Raw genomic sequence first — 17,999 nt, 5'->3', positions numbered from 1 at the left:
CTCAGGGCCCTAGTGCTAATATATATCATTATTATTAACTCAGGGCCCTAGCGCTAATACATATTATTATTAACTCAGGGCCCTAGCGCTAATATATATTATTATTATTATTAACTCAGGGCCCTAGTGCTAATATATATTATTATTATTAACTCAGGGCCCTAGTGCTAATATATATTATTATTATTAACTCAGGGCCCTAGTGCTACTATATATTATTATTATTAACTCAGGGCCCTAGTGCTACTATATATTATTATTATTAACTCAGGGCCCTAGTGCTAATATATATTATTATTATTAACTCAGGGCCCTAGTGCTAATATATATTATTATTATTAACTCAGGGTCCTAGTGCTAATATATATTATTATTAACTCAGGGCCCTAGTGCTAATATATATTATTATTATTATTAACTCAGGGCCCTAGTGCTAATATATAATATTATTATTATTATTATTATTATTAACAGGGCCCTAGTGCTACTATATACTATTATTAACTCAGGGCCCTAGTGCTAATATATATTATTATTAACTCAGGGCCCTAGTGCTAATATATATTATTATTAACTCAGGGCCCTAGTGCTACTATATATTATTATTAACTCAGGGCCCTAGTGCTAATATATATATTATTATTAACTCAGGGCCCTAGTGCTAATATATATATTATTATTAACTCAGGGCCTTAGTGCTAATATATATTATTATTAACTCAGGGCCCTAGTGCTAATATATATTATTATTAACTCAGGGCCCTAGTGCTACTATATATTATTATTAACTCAGGGCCCTAGTGCTAATATATATTATTATTAACTCAGGGCCCTAGTGCTACTATATATTATTAACTCAGGGCCCTAGTGCTAATATATATTATTATTATTGACTCAGGGCCCTAGTGCTAATATATATTATTATTGACTCAGGGTCTTAGTGCTAATATATATTATTATTATTAACTCAGGGCCCTAGTGCTAATATATATTATTATTAACTCAGGGCCCTAGTGCTAATATATATTATTATTATTAACTCAGGGCCCTAGTGCTAATATATATTATTATTATTAACTCAGGGCCCTAGTGCTACTATATATTATTATAATTATTAACTCAGGGCCCTAGTGCTAATATATATTATTATAATTATTAACTCAGGGCCCTAGTGCTAATATATATTATTATTAACTCAGGGCCCTAGTGCTAATACATATTATTATTATTATTAACTCAGGGCCCTAGTGCTAATATATATTATTATTAACTCAGGGCCCTAGTGCTACTATATATTATTATTAACTCAGGGCCCTAGTGCTAATATATATTATTATTAACTCAGGGCCCTAGTGCTAATATATATTATTATTATTAACTCAGGGCCCTAGTGCTACTATATATTATTAACTCAGGGCCCTAGTGCTACTATATATTATTATTATTAACTCAGGGCCCTAGTGCTAATATATATTATTATTATTAACTCAGGGCCCTAGTGCTAATATATATTATTATTAACTCAGGGCCCTAGTGCTAATATATATTATTATTATTAACTCAGGGCCCTAGTGCTACTATATATTATTATTAACTCAGGGCCCTAGTGCTAATATATATTATTATTATTAACTCAGGGCCCTAGTGCTAATATATATTATTATTATTAACTCAGGGCCCTAGTGCTACTATATATTATTAACTCAGGGCCCTAGTGCTACTATATATTATTATTATTAACTCAGGGCCCTAGTGCTAATATATATTATTATTATTATTAACTCAGGGCCCTAGTGCTAATATATATTATTATTAACTCAGGGCCCTAGTGCTAATATATATTATTATTATTATTATTAACTCAGGGCCCTAGTGCTACTATATATTATTATTAACTCAGGGCCCTAGTGCTAATATATATTATTATTAACTCAGGGCCCTAGTGCTAATATATATTATTATTATTAACTCAGGGCCCTAGTGCTAATATATATATTATTATTAACTCAGGGCCCTAGTGCTAATATATATATTATTATTAACTCAGGGCCTTAGTGCTAATATATATTATTATTAACTCAGGGCCCTAGTGCTAATATATGTTATTATTATTATTAACTCAGGGCCCTAGTGCTAATATATATTATTATTATTAATTCAGGGCCCTAGTGCTGCTACATAGTATTATTATTAACTCAGGGCCCTAGTGCTAATATATATTATTATTAACTCAGGGCCCTAGTGCTAATATATGTTATTATTATTATTAACTCAGGGCCCTAGTGCTAATATATATGATTATTATTATTAAATCAGGGCCCTAGTGCTACTATATATTATTATTAACTCAGGGCCCTAGTGCTAATATATATTATTATTATTAACTCAGGGCCCTAGTGCTACTATATATTATTATTAACTCAGGGCCCTAGTGCTACTATATATTATTATTATTAACTCAGGGCCCTAGTGCTAATATATATTATTATTAACTCAGGGCCCTAGTGCTAATATATATTATTATTAACTCAGGGCCCTAGTGCTAATATATATTATTATTATTAACTCAGGGCCCTAGTGCTAATATATATATATTATTATTAACTCAGGGCCCTAGTGCTAATATATATTATTATTATTAAATCAGGGCCCTAGTGCTACTATATATTATTATTATTAACTCAGGGCCCTAGTGCTAATATATATTATTATTAACTCAGGGCCCTAGTTCTACTATATATTATGATAGGGCCCTGTGTTACCTAGTCTGACCAATAGAACTAGGGCCCTGTGTTACCTTGTCTGATCAATAGAACTAGGGCCCTGTGTTACCTAGTCTGACGAATAGAACTAGGGCCCTGTGTTACCTGGTCTGACCAATAGAACTAGGGCCCTGTGTTACCTGGTCTGACCAATTGAACTAGGGCCCTGTGTTACCTGGTCTGACCAATAGAACTAGGGCCCTGTGTTACCTAGTCTGACCAATAGAACTAGGGCCCTGTGTTACCTGGTCTGACCAATTGAACTAGGGCCCTGTGTTACCTGGTCTGACCAATAGAACTAGGGCCCTGTGTTACCTAGTCTGACCAATAGAACTAGGGCCCTGTGTTACCTGGTCTGACCAATAGAACTAGGGCCCTGTGTTACCTGGTCTGACCAATAGAACTAGGGCCCTGTGTTACCTAGTCTGACCAATAGAACTAGGGCCCTGTGTTACCTGGTCTGACCAATTGAACTAGGGCCCTGTGTTACCTGGTCTGACCAATAGAACTAGGGCCCTGTGTTACCTGGTCTGACCAATAGAACTAGGGCCCTGTGTTACCTAGTCTGACCAATAGAACTAGGGCCCTGTGTTACCTGGTCTGACCAATAGAACTAGGACCCTGTGTTATCTAGTCTGACCAATAGAACTAGGGCCCCGTGTTACCTGGTCTGACCAATCCGGTGGCAGCGAGCGGCAGCCTGCAGGTCATTCTGGGGGTTGAAGTCAGAGTCAATGAAGATCACAGTATCAGCTGCTGTTAGGTTCATCCCAACGCCTCCTATACAGCAGAGAGACAGGTCAGCGGTTATACAGGGGTCAGCAGGTCTACAGGGGTCAGCAGGTCTACAGGGGTCAGAGGTTGAAGTCACTGCCCATGATAGTAAGGGGGTCAGGCATCAGTTTAGCCCATTGATCATGTTGTTAGCACATTACGTATTTGCTTTCATTGTTTATTCCTTATTCATTCCTTAGTTTTTTATTGTTTATTCCTTATTTCATTCATTGTTTATTCTTTAATTGTTTGTTTATTCATTCCTTATTCTTTCATTGTTTATTCCTTATTCATTCCTTAGTTTTTTATTGTTTATTCCTTATTCATTCATTGTTTATTCTTTAATTGTTTGTTTATTCATTCCTTGTTCTTTCATTGTTTATTCCTTATTCTTTCATTGTTTATTCCTTAGTCTTCATTGTTTATTGTTTATTCTTTCATTGTTTATTTCTTATTCTTTTGTTGATTATTCCTTATTCTTATGCTGTTCATGAAGGTGCATGTAGTGTGCTGCCCTACAGTGGGTGTCTACAGCTTGGAGACTAGAAGTGATTTAAAGGTCATAAAGCATGTTAATGAGAAGTTGTCAAGTCGGCTCCTTTTTCTCTCAGCTTTCATATTCTGGTTCAAACTTAAGAGAGAAACTCAAAACGCTTTTGGTCTCATTGACAGACAGCTGAAACATCCTCCCACTCTCAGCTCCTCTTCTCTCTCTCTCTCTCTGTGTCTGTGGTGTTTCAGCTCATTCTGTCAACAGATCAGATGGAGAGATAGAGAGGCGGAGAGATGTCTTTGCTGATAGTGGGAGAGTGACAGACAGAATCACAGATCAAAGCTTGCTCTTGATGAGTACTGGTGAGCAGGGTTGGGGTTAAAGGTCAAGAGTTGAGTACCTGTGTTACAGGCTTTGGTTTATCCATTTATATTTTGAGGTTGGACGTTAGCACGTGGGGCACACCGATTGGTGTCACCTCGTTAGTCAGTGTGTGTTATACCTATGCTGGTTTGCCATCTCAGAATCATCTGTTTCACCTATGTTGGCCCAGGTGATATTTAAGAGTGTCTGGCCCAGGTGATATTTAAGAGTGTCTGGCCCAGGTGATATTTAAGAGTGTCTGGCCCAGGTGATATTTAAGAGTGTCTGGCCCAGTGCTCCAGTTGTCTTGATAGATGTGGAGGGTTAACACCGTTAGTTGGCCCAGGTGATATTTAAGAGTGTCTGGCCCAGGTGATATTTAAGAGTGTCTGGCCCAGGTGATATTTAAGAGTGTCTGGCCCAGGTGATATTTAAGAGTGTCTGGCCCAGGTGATATTTAAGAGTGTCTGGCCCAGGTGATATTTAAGAGTGTCTGGCCCAGGTGATATTTAAGAGTGTCTGGCCCAGGTGATATTTAAGAGTGTCTGGCCCAGGTGATATTTAAGAGTGTCTGGCCCAGGTGATATTTAAGAGTGTCTGGCCCAGGTGATATTTAAGAGTGTCTGGCCCAGGTGATATTTAAGAGTGTCTGGCCCATGTGATATTTAAGAGTGTCTGGCCCAGTGCTCCAGTTGTCTTGATAGATGTGGAGGGTTAACACCGTTAGTTGGCCCAGGTGATATTTAAGAGTGTCTGGCCCAGGTGATATTTAAGAGTGTCTGGCCCAGGTGATATTTAAGAGTGTCTGGCCCAGGTGATATTTAAGAGTGTCTGGCCCAGGTGATATTTAAGAGTGTCTGGCCCAGGTGATATTTAAGAGTGTCTGGCCCAGTGCTCCAGTTGTCTTGATAGATGTGGAGGGTGAACACCGTTAGTTGGCTCTCCCTATTTGATTTGTAGACAAACGTTCCTTTATCTAATCTTCCCTGTTTTCGTTTTGCGCCACTTTTTGGTTTGCATCCTGTCTAAGTTTGGTGTGGGGTTTTCTTTTGTTTGCCTCTTACTGGGCGCTCAATGCTGGGTGTCTTTTAGGTCCCAGTTGTTGTTGCTTTCAGTGGACCCCCCATGAGTGTCTTTCAGAACCCCTCCTAAAATCCGACCCGTTTCGTTAGTTCCCCCTTCTGTTTGAGAGAGAAGTTTTGTTTTTCTTGCTGGGGAACATAGCACCTGTTAGTGTTATGGTTAGGTGTCAGGGTTAAGGACCAGTGAGAGGGTTAGGGGTCAGGGTTAAGGACCAGTGAGAAGGTTAGGGGTCAGGGTTAAGGACCAGTGAGAGGGTTAGGGGTCAGGGTTAAGGACCAGTGAGAGGGTTAAAGGGTCAGGGTTAAGGACCAGTGAGAAGGTTAGGGGTCAGGGTTAAGGACCAGTGAGAGGGTTAGAGGTCAGGGGGTTAGGACCTGTTAGAGGTCAGAGGGTTAGGACCTGTTAGAGGTCAGGGGGTTAGGACCTGTTCGAGGTCAGGGGGTTAGGACCTGTTCGAGGTCAGGGGTGAGGACCTGTCAGGGGTTAGGACCTGTTAGAGGTCAGGGGGTTAGGACCTGTTCGAGGTCAGGGGGTTAGGACCTGTTCGAGGTCAGGGGGTTCGGACCTGTTAGGGGTCATGGGTTAGGACCTGTTAGAGGTCAGAGGTTAGGACCTGTTAGAGGTCAGGGGTTAGGACCTGTTAGGGGTTAGGACCTGTTAGAGGTCAGGGGTTAGGACCTGTTAAAGGTCAGGGGTTAGGACCTGTTAGGGGTTAGGACCTGTTAGAGGTCAGGGGTTAGGACCTGTCAGGGGTTAGGACCTGTTAGAGGTCAGGGGTTAGGACCTGTTAGAGGTCAGGGGTTAGGACCTGTTAGAGGTCAGGGGTTAGGACCTGTTAGAGGTCAGGGGTTAGGACCTGTTAGGGGTTAGGACCTGTTAGAGGTCAGGGGTTAGGACCTGTTAAAGGTCAGGGGTTAGGACCTGTTAGGGGTTAGGACCTGTTAGAGGTCAGGGAGAGCCCACCTGCTTTAGTGCTGAGTAGAAAGACAAAGACGTCTTTGCTGCTGAAGTTCTTGATGGCCAGGTTACGCTCTTCCCCCCTGACTGATCCATCCAGACGCTCATATCTGTAACCTGCAGAACAGAGAAATAACCTCATTTAACCTGCCACTGTTATCTCAGGACAGAGAAATAACCTCATTTAACCTGCCACTGTTACCTCAGGACAGAGAGAACAAAAGCAACCTACAAAAATAAATAAAAACAATACGGGGATGAGGTAGGTAGATTGGGTGGGCTATTTACAGATGCAGAGATCGGTTAGCTGCTCAGATAGCTGATGCTTAAAGTTAGTGAGGGAGATAAAAGTCTCCAACTTCAGCGATTTTTGCAATTCGTTCCAGTCATTGGCAGCAGAGAACTGGAAGGAAAGGCGGCCAAAAGAGGTGTTGGCTTTGGGGATGACCAGTGAGATATACCTGCTGGAGCGCATGCTATGGTTGGGTGTTGTTATCGTTACCAGTGAGCTGAGATAAGGCGGAGCTTTACCTAGTAAAGACTTATAGATGACCTGGAGCCAGTGTAGCGAGGGCCAGCCAACGAGAGCATACAGGTTGCAGTGGTGGGTGGTAGATGGGACTTTGGTGACAAAATTAATGGCACTGTGATACACTGCATCCAATTTGCTATGTAGGGTGTCTGAGGCTATTTTGTAAATGACATTTCCAAAGTCGAGGATCGGTGCAGAATGCAGAATGTTTTGGTACCTACTGGAGAGCTCTTTGTCTACACCCATTCAACATCAGTCACACCCTCGTAAGCGAGCATTAGCCCCACCCATCTCTTTAAGGGTTGATTGCGCGTTCTGTCCTAAGAGAGAACCGTTCACTGACCATTTTACTCGCATTTTACTCGCAGAGCTGGTTGGGCTGTTTTTATGTTATCCAGAGCGTTGGTGACTGCAACTGTGCTGCTGGCAACAATTTACACTTTTTTGCCCATGTTTACTGACACCGGCCATATTCAACGGGTGTTGAGCGTTCGTAAATTCGCCAGTCATTCTGCGCTCTGGCACACTCAGACGAGAGTGCTCTGAAATCAGAGTAGATAGATATACTTGGTAAATTTGCGCTGGCTATCAATAGTTGTCGCTGTGACATTCTATTGAAATGGGTACATGCATAGTGGAGTCTTTTGTTAAGACATGTAACTGGCTAGCTAGGTAAACAATTAGCCATAATCCTAACTCATGACGTTACTACCCTGCATGAATCTGCAGGTAGTGAGCTATCTCCTTAGCTATCATACTCTAATTCCACTGATTTCAAAACTCAGTCCTCCAGAAAGTGGAGAGCAACACTTATGCAGTTCTACTAAGTAATAAAAAATAAAAATAAAAGATGTGTTAGACAGGATTACCTAGACATACTGACCAGCTCAAATAGACAGAAGCATGCTATGTGGCAGACCAATCCAAACTCATCTCTCCCATTTCCAGCCCACTCATTATCTCAGCCAATCATGGCTAGCTGGAAGGTTAGAGCGTTGGACTAGTAACCAAAAGGTTGCAAGTTCGAATCCCCGAGCTGACAAGGGACTAATCTGTCGTTCTGCCCCTGAACAGGCAGTTAACCCACAGTTCCTAGGCCGTCATTGAAAATAAGAATTTGTTCTTAACTGACTTGCCTAGTAAAATAAAGGTAAAATAAAAAAATTAAATTAAATTGTCTCAATGCAGCCTTATAATGCTGTGAAAGGAACCAGGAATCCAAATTATTTGGGTGGATCCCATCGTCCTTATAAAACAAGCTTTTTTTCCAGAAGGTATCAACATTATCAATACAAAAATGATCAATGATAGCTAGATATCCATTACCTCTGTATTCCACTAGCAGTATCCATTACCTCTGTATTCCACTAGCAGTATCCATTGCCTCTGTATTCCACTAGCAGTATCCATTACCTCTGTATTCCACTAGCAGTATCCATTACCTCTGTATTCCACTAGCAGTATCCATTACCTCTGTATTCCACTAGCAGTATCCATTACCTCTGTATTCCACTAGCAGTATCCATTACCTCTGTATTCCACTAGCAGTATCCATTACCTCTGTATTCCACTAGCAGTATCCATTACCTCTGTATTCCACTAGCAGTATCCATTACCTCTGTATTCCACTAGCAGTATCCATTACCTCTGTATTCCACTAGCAGTATCCATTGCCTCTGTATTCCACTAGCAGTATCCATTACCTCTGTATTCCACTAGCAGTATCCATTACCTCTGTATTCCACTAGCAGTATCCATTGCCTCTGTATTCCACTAGCAGTATCCATTACCTCTGTATTCCACTAGCAGTATCCATTACCTCTGTATTCCATGTAGTCCTGGAGAATGTCCAGCATCCTGGTCATCTGGGAGAACAGCAAGATGTGATGTCCCCTGAACATCAATGAGGAAAAGTAATGTGTTAAATTACAGTATATTTACAGTAAAAGAGATAATAGCAAGACATCATGGAAAATATGGATAAGATCTAACATTTAATAGTGATCAGTGTTAGACAGTATCTTCCTTAGTGCTCAGTGTTAGACAGTATCTTCCTTAGTGTTAGACAGCATCTTCCTTAGTGCTCAGTGTTAGACAGTATCTTCCTTAGTGTTAGACAGCATCTTCCTTAGTGCTCAGTGTTAGACAGTATCTTCCTTAGTGTTAGACAGCATCTTCCTTAGTGCTCAGTGTTAGACAGTATCTTCGTTAGTGTTAGACAGCATCTTCCTTAGTGCTCAGTGTTAGACAGTATCTTCCTTAATGTTAGACAGCATCTTCCTTAGTGCTCAGTGTTAGACAGTATCTTCCTTAGTGCTCAGTGTTAGACAGTATCTTCCTTAGTGCTCAGTGTTAGAAAGTATCTTCCTTAGTGTTAGACAGCATCTTCCTTAGTGCTCAGTGTTAGACAGTCACTTCCTTAGTGTTAGACAGCATCTTCCTTAGTGCTCAGTGTTAGACAGTATCTTCCTCAGTGTTAGACAGTATCTCTCTTAGTGCTCAGTGTTAGACAGTATCTCTCTTAGTGCTCAGTGTTAGACAGTATCTCCCATTACCTCAGTAATATAGTGTTATAGTTCTCCCTTAGTGCTCAGTGTTATAGTGCGCAGTGTTATAGATCTCCCTTAGTGCTCAGTGTTAGACAGTATCTCCCTTAGTGCTCAGTGTTATAGATCTCCCTTAGTGTTAGACAGTATCTTCCTTAGTGTTAGACAATATCTCCCTTAGTGCTCAGTATTAGACAGTCTCTCCCCTAGTGCTCACAATATCTAACATTTAATAGTGATCAGTGTTAGACAGTATCTTCCTTAGTGCTCAGTGTTAGACAGTATCTTCCTTAGTGGTAGACAGTCTCTCCCTTAGTGTTCAGTGTTAGACAGTATCTTCCTTAGTGGTAGACAGTCTCTCCCTTAGTGTTCAGTGTTAGACAGTATCTTCCTTAGTGTTAGACAGTATCTCCCTTAGTGTTCAGTGTTAGACAGTATCTTCCTTAGTGGTAGACAGTCTCTCCCTTAGTGTTCAGTGTTAGACAGTATCTTCCTTAGTGTTAGACAGTCTCTCCCTTAGTGTTCAGTGTTAGACAGTATCTTCCTTAGTGGTAGACAGTCTCTCCCTTAGTGCTCAGTGTTAGACCTTTATTTTACTAGGCAAGTAAGTTAAGAACAAATTCTTATTTTCAATGACGGAGGTAGACAGTATCTCTCTTAGTGCTCAGTGTTATAGATCTCCCTTAGTGCTCAGTGTTATAGATCTCCCTTAGTGCTCGGTATTATAGATCTCCCTTAGTGCTCGGTGTTATAGATCTCCCTTAGTGCGCAGTGTTATAGATCTCCCTTAGTGCGCAGTGTTATAGATCTCCCTTAGTGCTCAGTGTTATAGATCTCCCTTAGTGCTCAGTGTTATAGATCTCCCTTAGTGCTCAGTGTTATAGATCTCCCTTAGTGCTCAGTGTTATAGATCTCCCTTAGTGCTCAGTGTTATAGATCTCCCTTAGTGCTCAGTGTTATAGATCTCCCTTAGTGCTCAGTGTTATAGATCTCCCTTAGTGCTCAGTGTTATAGATCTCCCTTAGTGCTCAGTGTTATAGATCTCCCTTAGTGCGCAGTGTTATAGATCTCCCTTAGTGCTCAGTGTTATAGATCTCCCTTAGTGCTCAGTGTTATAGATCTCCCTTAGTGCTCAGTGTTATAGATCTCCCTTAGTGCTCAGTGTTATAGTGATCCCTTAGTGCTCAGTGTTATAGATCTCCCTTAGTGCTCAGTGTTATAGTGATCCCTTAGTGCGCAGTGTTATAGATCTCCCTTAGTGCTCAGTGTTATAGATCTCCCTTAGTGCTCAGTGTTATAGATCTCCCTTAGTGCTCAGTGTTATAGATCTTCCTTAGTGCTCAGTGTTATAGATCTCCCTTAGTGCTCAGTGTTATAGATCTCCCTTAGTGCTCAGTGTTATAGTTCTCCCTTAGTGCTCAGTGTTATAGTTCTCCCTTAGTGCTCAGTGTTATAGATCTTCCTTAGTGCTCAGTGTTATAGATCTTCCTTAGTGCTCAGTGTTATAGATCTCCCTTAGTGCTCAGTGTTATAGATCTCCCTTAGTGCTCAGTGTTATAGATCTCCCTTAGTGCTCAGTGTTATAGATCTCCCTTAGTGCTCAGTGTTATAGATCTCCCTTAGTGCTCAGTGTTATAGTTCTCCCTTAGTGCTCAGTGTTATAGTTCTCCCTTAGTGCTCAGTGTTATAGATCTCCCTTAGTGTTAGACAGTATCTCCCTTAGTGCTCAGTGTTATAGTTCTCCCTTAGTGCTCAGTGTTATAGATCTCCCTTAGTGCTCAGTGTTATAGATCTCCCTTAGTGCTCAGTGTTATAGATCTCCCTTAGTGCTCAGTGTTATAGATCTCCCTTAGTGCTCAGTGTTATAGATCTCCCTTAGTGCTCAGTGTTATAGATCTCCCTTAGTGCTCAGTGTTATAGATCTTGCTCAGTGTTATAGATCTCCCTTAGTGCTCAGTGTTATAGATCTCCCTTAGTGCTCAGTGTTATAGATCTCCCTTAGTGCTCAGTGTTATAGATCTCCCTTAGTGCTCAGTGTTATAGATCTCCCTTAGTGCTCAGTGTTATAGATCTCCCTTAGTGCTCAGTGTTATAGATCTCCCTTAGTGCTCAGTGTTATAGATCTCCCTCAGTGTTATAGATCTCCCTTAGTGCTCAGTGTTATAGATCTCCCTTAGTGCTCAGTGTTATAGATCTTGCTCAGTGTTATAGATCTCCCTTAGTGCTCAGTGTTATAGTGATCCCTTAGTGCTCAGTGTTATAGATCTCCCTTAGTGCTCAGTGTTATAGATCTTGCTCAGTGTTATAGATCTCCCTTAGTGCTCAGTGTTACAGATCTCCCTTAGTGCTCAGTGTTATAGTTCTCCCTTAGTGCTCAGTGTTATAGATCTCCCTTAGTGCTCAGTGTTATAGATCTCCCTTAGTGCTCAGTGTTATAGATCTCCCTTAGTGCTCAGTGTTATAGATCTCCCTTAGTGCTCAGTGTTATAGATCTTCCTTAGTGCTCAGTGTTATAGATCTCCCTTAGTGCTCAGTGTTATAGATCTTCCTTAGTGCTCAGTGTTATAGATCTCCCTTAGTGCTCAGTGTTATAGATCTTCCTTAGTGCTCAGTGTTATAGATCTTCCTTAGTGCTCAGTGTTATAGATCTCCCTTAGTGCTCAGTGTTATAGATCTTCCTTAGTGCTCAGTGTTATAGATCTTCCTTAGTGCTCAGTGTTATAGATCTTCCTTAGTGCTCAGTGTTATAGATCTTCCTTAGTGCTCAGTGTTATAGATCTTCCTTAGTGCTCAGTGTTACATCTCCCAGAGAGACAGAGACACAGACAGAGACACAGACAGAGACACAGACAGAGACACAGACAGAGACACAGAGAGACACAGAGAGACACAGAGAGACACAGAGAGACACAGAGAGACACACCCACCCACCCACCCTTGGTGCAAGTATGCCAGCATGCTGTCCAGCAGACAGAGTTTTCCACTAGCCTGGATCAGATGCTCCCCCATCTCAAACGGCTCTGGTTCCACACCTAGAGAGGAAAGGCAGGGCTCAAGTTAAAAATGTCCCCCTGGTTCCACTAACTTTTTCAATTAGTGGCACCAGCCCATGATTTGGTCAGACCAAAATATGACTGAGATGGTAGAAATGTGTTGTTTCATCATTCAGTCTGTGATTATAGATATTTGAATGTGTAACCTAATCCAGTGATTGTCATGGATGTTGGGTTGACCACTAAGCTGCTGCTGTTATGTTTTACTGTTAACCAATAGGATCTCACCATCAAACAGGCAAGGGTGGTCCACACAGCTCTAAACCAATGGGATCTCACCATCAAACAGGTAAGGGTTGTACACACAGCTCTAAACCAATGGGATCTCACCATCAAACAGGTAAGGGTGGTCCACACATCTCTAAACCAATAGGATCTCACCATCAAATAGGTAGGGGTAGTCCACACAGCTCTAAACCAATAGGATCTCACCATCAAACAGGTAAGGGTGGTCCACACAGCTCTAAACCAATAGGATCTCACCATCAAACAGGTAAGGGTGGTCCACACATCTCTAAACCAATAGGATCTCACCATCAAATAGGTAGGGGTGGTCCACACAGCTCTAAACCAATAGGATCTCACCATCAAACAGGTAAGGGTGGTCCACACAGCTCTAAACCAATAGGATCTCACCATCAAACAGGTAAGGGTGGTCCAAACATCTCTAAACCAATAGGATCTCACCATCAAACATGTACGGTTGGTCCACACATCTCTAAACCAATAGGATCTCACCATCAAACAGGTAAGGGTGGTCCACACAGCTCTAAACCAATAGGATCTCACCATCAAACAGGTAAGGGTGGTCCACACAGCTCTAAACCAATAGGATCTCACCATCAAACAGGCAAGGGTGGTCCACACAGCTCCTAAACCAATAGGATCTCACCATCAAACAGGCAAGGGTGGTCCACACATCTCTAAACCAATAGGATCTCACCATCAAACAGGTACGGTTGGTCCACACATCTCTAAACCAATAGGATCTCACCATCAAACAGGCAGGGGTGGTCCACACAGCTCTAAACCAATAGGATCTCACCATCAAACAGGCAAGGGTGGTCCACACATCTCTAAACCAATAGGATCTCACCATCAAACAGGAAAGGGTGGTCCAAACATCTCTAAACCAATAGGATCTCACCATCAAACATGTAAGGGTGGTCCACACAGCTCTAAACCAATAGGATCTCACCATCAAACAGGTAAGGGTGGTCCACACAGCTCTAAACCAATAGGATCTCACCATCAAACAGGTAAGGGTGGTCCACACAGCTCTAAACCAATAGGATCTCACCATCAAACAGGTAAGGGTGGTCCACACAGCTCCTAAACCAATAGGATCTCACCATCAAACAGGTAAGGGTGGTCCACACAGCTCTAAACCAATAGGATCTCACCATAAAACAGGTAGGGGTGGTCCACACAGCTCTAAACCAATAGGATCTTACCATCAAACAGGTAAGGGTGGTCCACACAGCTCTAAACCAATAGGATCTCACCATCAAACAGGTAGGGGTGGTCCACACACTTCCGGAGCTGCATCAGTATATTAAGCAGTCTGGTCTTGTTTCCCTGCTCATTCCCAAAGGCATCTAGAAACAAAACAACAGTTAGCTACTGTCAGTTGCTTCCCAATGGAAAGAGTTTAGTTTAAGTAGAATAAAAGTATTTTATTTTCTTTGGTTGCTCCTACCAACTCCATTGCTGTCATCGGCAAGCCTAACCCAAACTGTTTAGCTTGCCCATTCCATAAAGACAAGTTGGCAAGAGAGCACAAACGGACAGCCAACCAGGGCTACAATTTTCTAACATCATTTTAGTTGAGGTTCATGTTAGTCTCACACAGGTCCTTCATGAGTATAGCCTTATAATATCTCTTCTGCAGGGCAGACAGGCCGTGGTACATCAGTATCTCGGTCTTCATGGGGAGGTCAGCTGCTACCTCAGCCTTCACCCTCCTCAGCAGGAAGGGCTGCAGCACTCTCTGGAGATCACTGGCTGGAGAGAGAGACAGAACACTGCTGTTAGACATGTAGGGTTCACAGAGATGCAGTCTTTATCATGACGATGGAGCTCTTGGTTTCAATGGGACTTCCTGCATCAATAAAAAAAGGTTCCATCAACTAATAAAAAGTACACATATGGCAAAGTGGCCAACCGTTCTGAACACCTGGACTGGTCAAAAGTAGCTCACTATATAGGGAATAGGGTGTTATTTGGGACAGCACTAAAAACCAGGTTCCTGTTCCATACTGTACTTCAGTACCATAACAACCTGCCAACAAAGACACTGAGTGTACAAAAAGGAACACCTTCCGAATATTGACTTGCACCACCTTTGTGCCCTCAGAACAGCTTGAATTCGTCAGGGCATGGGCACTACAAGCTTTCGAAAGCGTTCCAATGGGATGCTGAACCATGTTGACTCCAACGCTTCCCACAGTTGTGTCAAGTTGGCTGGATGTCCTTTGGAAAGTGTTGAGTGTGAAAAACCCAGCAGCGTTACAGTTCTTGACACACAAACCGGTGCACCTAGCACCTGCTACTATACTCTGTTCAATTAGACGTACATTGTTTTCACCCTCCGACTGGCACACGTACAGTGCACTCTGAAAGTATTCAGACCCTTTGACTTTTTCCAAATTTTTTTAAATGAAAGCCTTATTCTAAAATTGATTGAATTAATTATTTTCCTCATTAATCTACACACAATACCCCATAATGACCAAGCGAAAAGTCAGACATTTTTGCTATTTTTTTTAACAAATTTAAAACAGAAATACCTTATTTACATAAGTATTCAGACCCTTTGCTATGAAACTTGAAATTGAGCTCAGGTACATCCCGTTTCCATTGATCCTCCTTGAGATGTTTCGACAACTTGATTGGACATGATTTGGAAAGGTACACACATTTACATTACATTTAAGTCATTTAGCAGACGCTCTTATCCAGAGCGACTTACAAGTTAATTTTTTACACACTTGGCTATATAAAGTCCCACAGCTGACAGTGCATGTCAGAGCAGAAACCAAGCCATGAGGTCGAAGGAATTGTCCTTAGAGCTCCGAGACAGAATTGTGTCCAGGCACAGATCTGGGGAAGGGTACCAAAAAAATGTCTGCAGCATTGAAGGTCCCCAAGAACAAAGTTGCCTCCATCATTCGTAAATGGAAGAAGTTTGAAACCACCAAGACTTTTCCTAGAGCTGGCCGACCAGCCAAACTGTGCAATCGGGGAAGAAGAGCTTTGGTCAGGGAGGTGACCAAGAACCAGACGGTCACTGACAGAGCTCTAGAGTTCCTCTGTGGAGAATCTTCCAGAAGGACAACCATCTCTGCAGCTCTCCACCAATCAGGCCTTTATGGTAGAGTGGCCAGACGGAAACCACTCCTCAGTAAAAGGCACATGACAGCCATCTTGGAGTTTACCAAAAGGCACCTAAAGACTAAAGATTCTCTGGTCTGATTAGACCAAGATTTAACTTTTTGGCGTCTTGTCTGAAGGAAACCTGGAACCATCCCTACGATGAGGCAGCATTATGCTGTGGGGAGGTTTTTCAGCAGCAGGGACTGGGAGACTAGTCAGAATCGAGGGAAAGATGAACAGAGAAAAGTACAGAGGGATCCTTGATGAAAACCTGCTCCAGAGCACTTAGGACCTGACACTGGGGCGAAGGTTCACCTTCCAACAGGACAACGCATGAGTGGCTTCGGGAAAAGTCTCAATGTCCTTGAGCGGCCCAGCCAGAGCCTGGACTTGAACCTGATCAAACATCTCTTTATGTAAATGTGTTTTTTCAGTTTTAGATTTTTTATAAACATGCAAAAATGTCTAAAAACCGTTTTTGCTTCGTCATTATGGGTTAGTGTGTGTAGATTCAGGGGAAAAAAGTATTTCATCATTTTTAGAAAAAGGCTGTAACAATGTGCAAAAGGTCAAGGGGTCTGAATACTTTCTGAATCCACATTTCAATTGTCTCAAGGCTTAAAAATTGCTCTTTAACCCGTCTCCTCCCCTTCATCTCCACTGATTGAAGTGGATTTAACAGGTGACATCAATCAGGGATCATAGGGTTCACCTGGTTAGTCTGTCATGGACAGAGCAGGTGTTCCAACATTGTACTGTAAGACAGCACACCTTTTGGTAATGTGATGAGTAAATTGGATAGTAATTTATGCTAATAACTTTTTTAAATCTACAAATCACAGGGTAGCCTACTCTGCTGACACTGACAAACAATCCATAAAAACGACATTGGTCCATATAATAAGCCTATGAGAAGGGGAGACACAAATACAATGACGCCCATCTGACCTGGAGGAGGAAATTGTCCAAAAACAAACTTTCAAGTGGCTTCTGCGAATGTGCGTTACTTCACCGGGGTTATGGCCAACGCTCTCCGCTGGTTCCAATAAGATAGGCTATACTGTTCACTCAACAAAGTTGAGAACTAAAAGACTGATTAGAGTCGATTTCCTTGTCTTGATAGTTTGGAAAGCTAATGGCTAATTCTATGTTTTTCCGTGGTATTTGCAGCGCGCCCTGCCCAAATTGAAGGCCAATGTAGGTTATGCTATTTTTAATGATTTTATTTATTTATGTATAGACAGGAGTAGGCTAATTAGACTATATAATTTTGACCATTTACTTTAGGGGAAGCTTAGCCTCCAGGTGTTCCAATCGAATTGTGTAGTAGTGTCCTCCTATCTAGCATGTTATCTCACACACACGTGTAGTGTCCTACCCAGAGTCGGTTGTGTCTGGACCTGGTTGTAAGTGCTAGTGAAGTCCTCGGTCTGGTCTGTGGGGAAGAGACTGGGCTGGATGAACGATAGGAGGCTGTAGAGCTCCGTCAGGTTGTTCTGGATAGGAGTTCCTGTCAGCAGCACTCTGAAATCCAGAGAGAACTACAAGAGAGACAGTGAAACAGGTGGTAGACTGGGTGGTGGTAGGAGAAGGAATAGAGACTGGGTGGTGGTAGGAGAAGGAATAGAGACTGGGTGGTGGTAGGAGAAGGAATAGAGACTAGGTAGTGGTAGGAGAAGGAATAGAGACTAGGTAGTGGTAGGAGAAGGAATAGAGACTGGGTGGTGGTAGGAGAAGGAATAGAGACTGGGTGATGGTAGGAGAAGGAATAGAGACTGGTTAGTGGTAGGAGAAGGAATAGAGACTGGGTGGTGGTAGGAGAAGGAATAGAGACTGGGTGGTGGTAGGAGAAGGAATAGAGACTGGGTGGTGGTAGGAGAAGGAATAGAGACTGGGTGATGGTAGGAGAAGGAATAGAGACTGGTTAGTGGTAGGAGAAGGAATAGAGACTGGGTGGTGGTAGGAGAAGGAATAGAGACTGGGTGGTGGTAGGAGAAGGAATAGAGACTGGGTGGTGGTAGGAGAAGGAATAGAGACTGGGTGGTGGTAGGAGAAGGAATA

The 17,999-nt window shown here is 42.1% G+C and overlaps 1 protein-coding gene across 2 annotated transcripts in view; it reads right to left on the bottom strand.

Moving 5' to 3' along the window:
* chd1l (chromodomain helicase DNA binding protein 1-like) overlaps positions 1–17,999 on the bottom strand; it is an 87,152-nt gene that overhangs the window by 58,096 nt on the left and 11,057 nt on the right. The window contains exons 7-13 of one of the 2 annotated variants that reach the window (XM_064936250.1): positions 17,317–17,479; positions 14,412–14,567; positions 14,069–14,161; positions 12,446–12,542; positions 8,784–8,857; positions 6,439–6,549; positions 3,428–3,542 (exon numbers count right to left, since the gene is read on the bottom strand). In XM_064936250.1, coding sequence (XP_064792322.1) covers positions 3,428–3,542; positions 6,439–6,549; positions 8,784–8,857; positions 12,446–12,542; positions 14,069–14,161; positions 14,412–14,567; positions 17,317–17,479 — 809 coding nt within the window. Of the gene's footprint in view, positions 1–3,427; positions 3,543–6,438; positions 6,550–8,783; positions 8,858–12,445; positions 12,543–14,068; positions 14,162–14,411; positions 14,568–17,316; positions 17,480–17,999 lie in introns of those variants that run through there. The other variant, XM_064936251.1, reaches the window with a different exon arrangement.

Source organism: Oncorhynchus masou, chromosome 24 (genome assembly GCF_036934945.1).
Source record: "Oncorhynchus masou masou isolate Uvic2021 chromosome 24, UVic_Omas_1.1, whole genome shotgun sequence".
Taxonomy (NCBI): domain Eukaryota; kingdom Metazoa; phylum Chordata; class Actinopteri; order Salmoniformes; family Salmonidae; genus Oncorhynchus; species Oncorhynchus masou.
The sequence above is the reverse complement of the archived record's forward strand: the minus strand, read 5'-3'. Positions and strand labels throughout refer to the sequence as shown.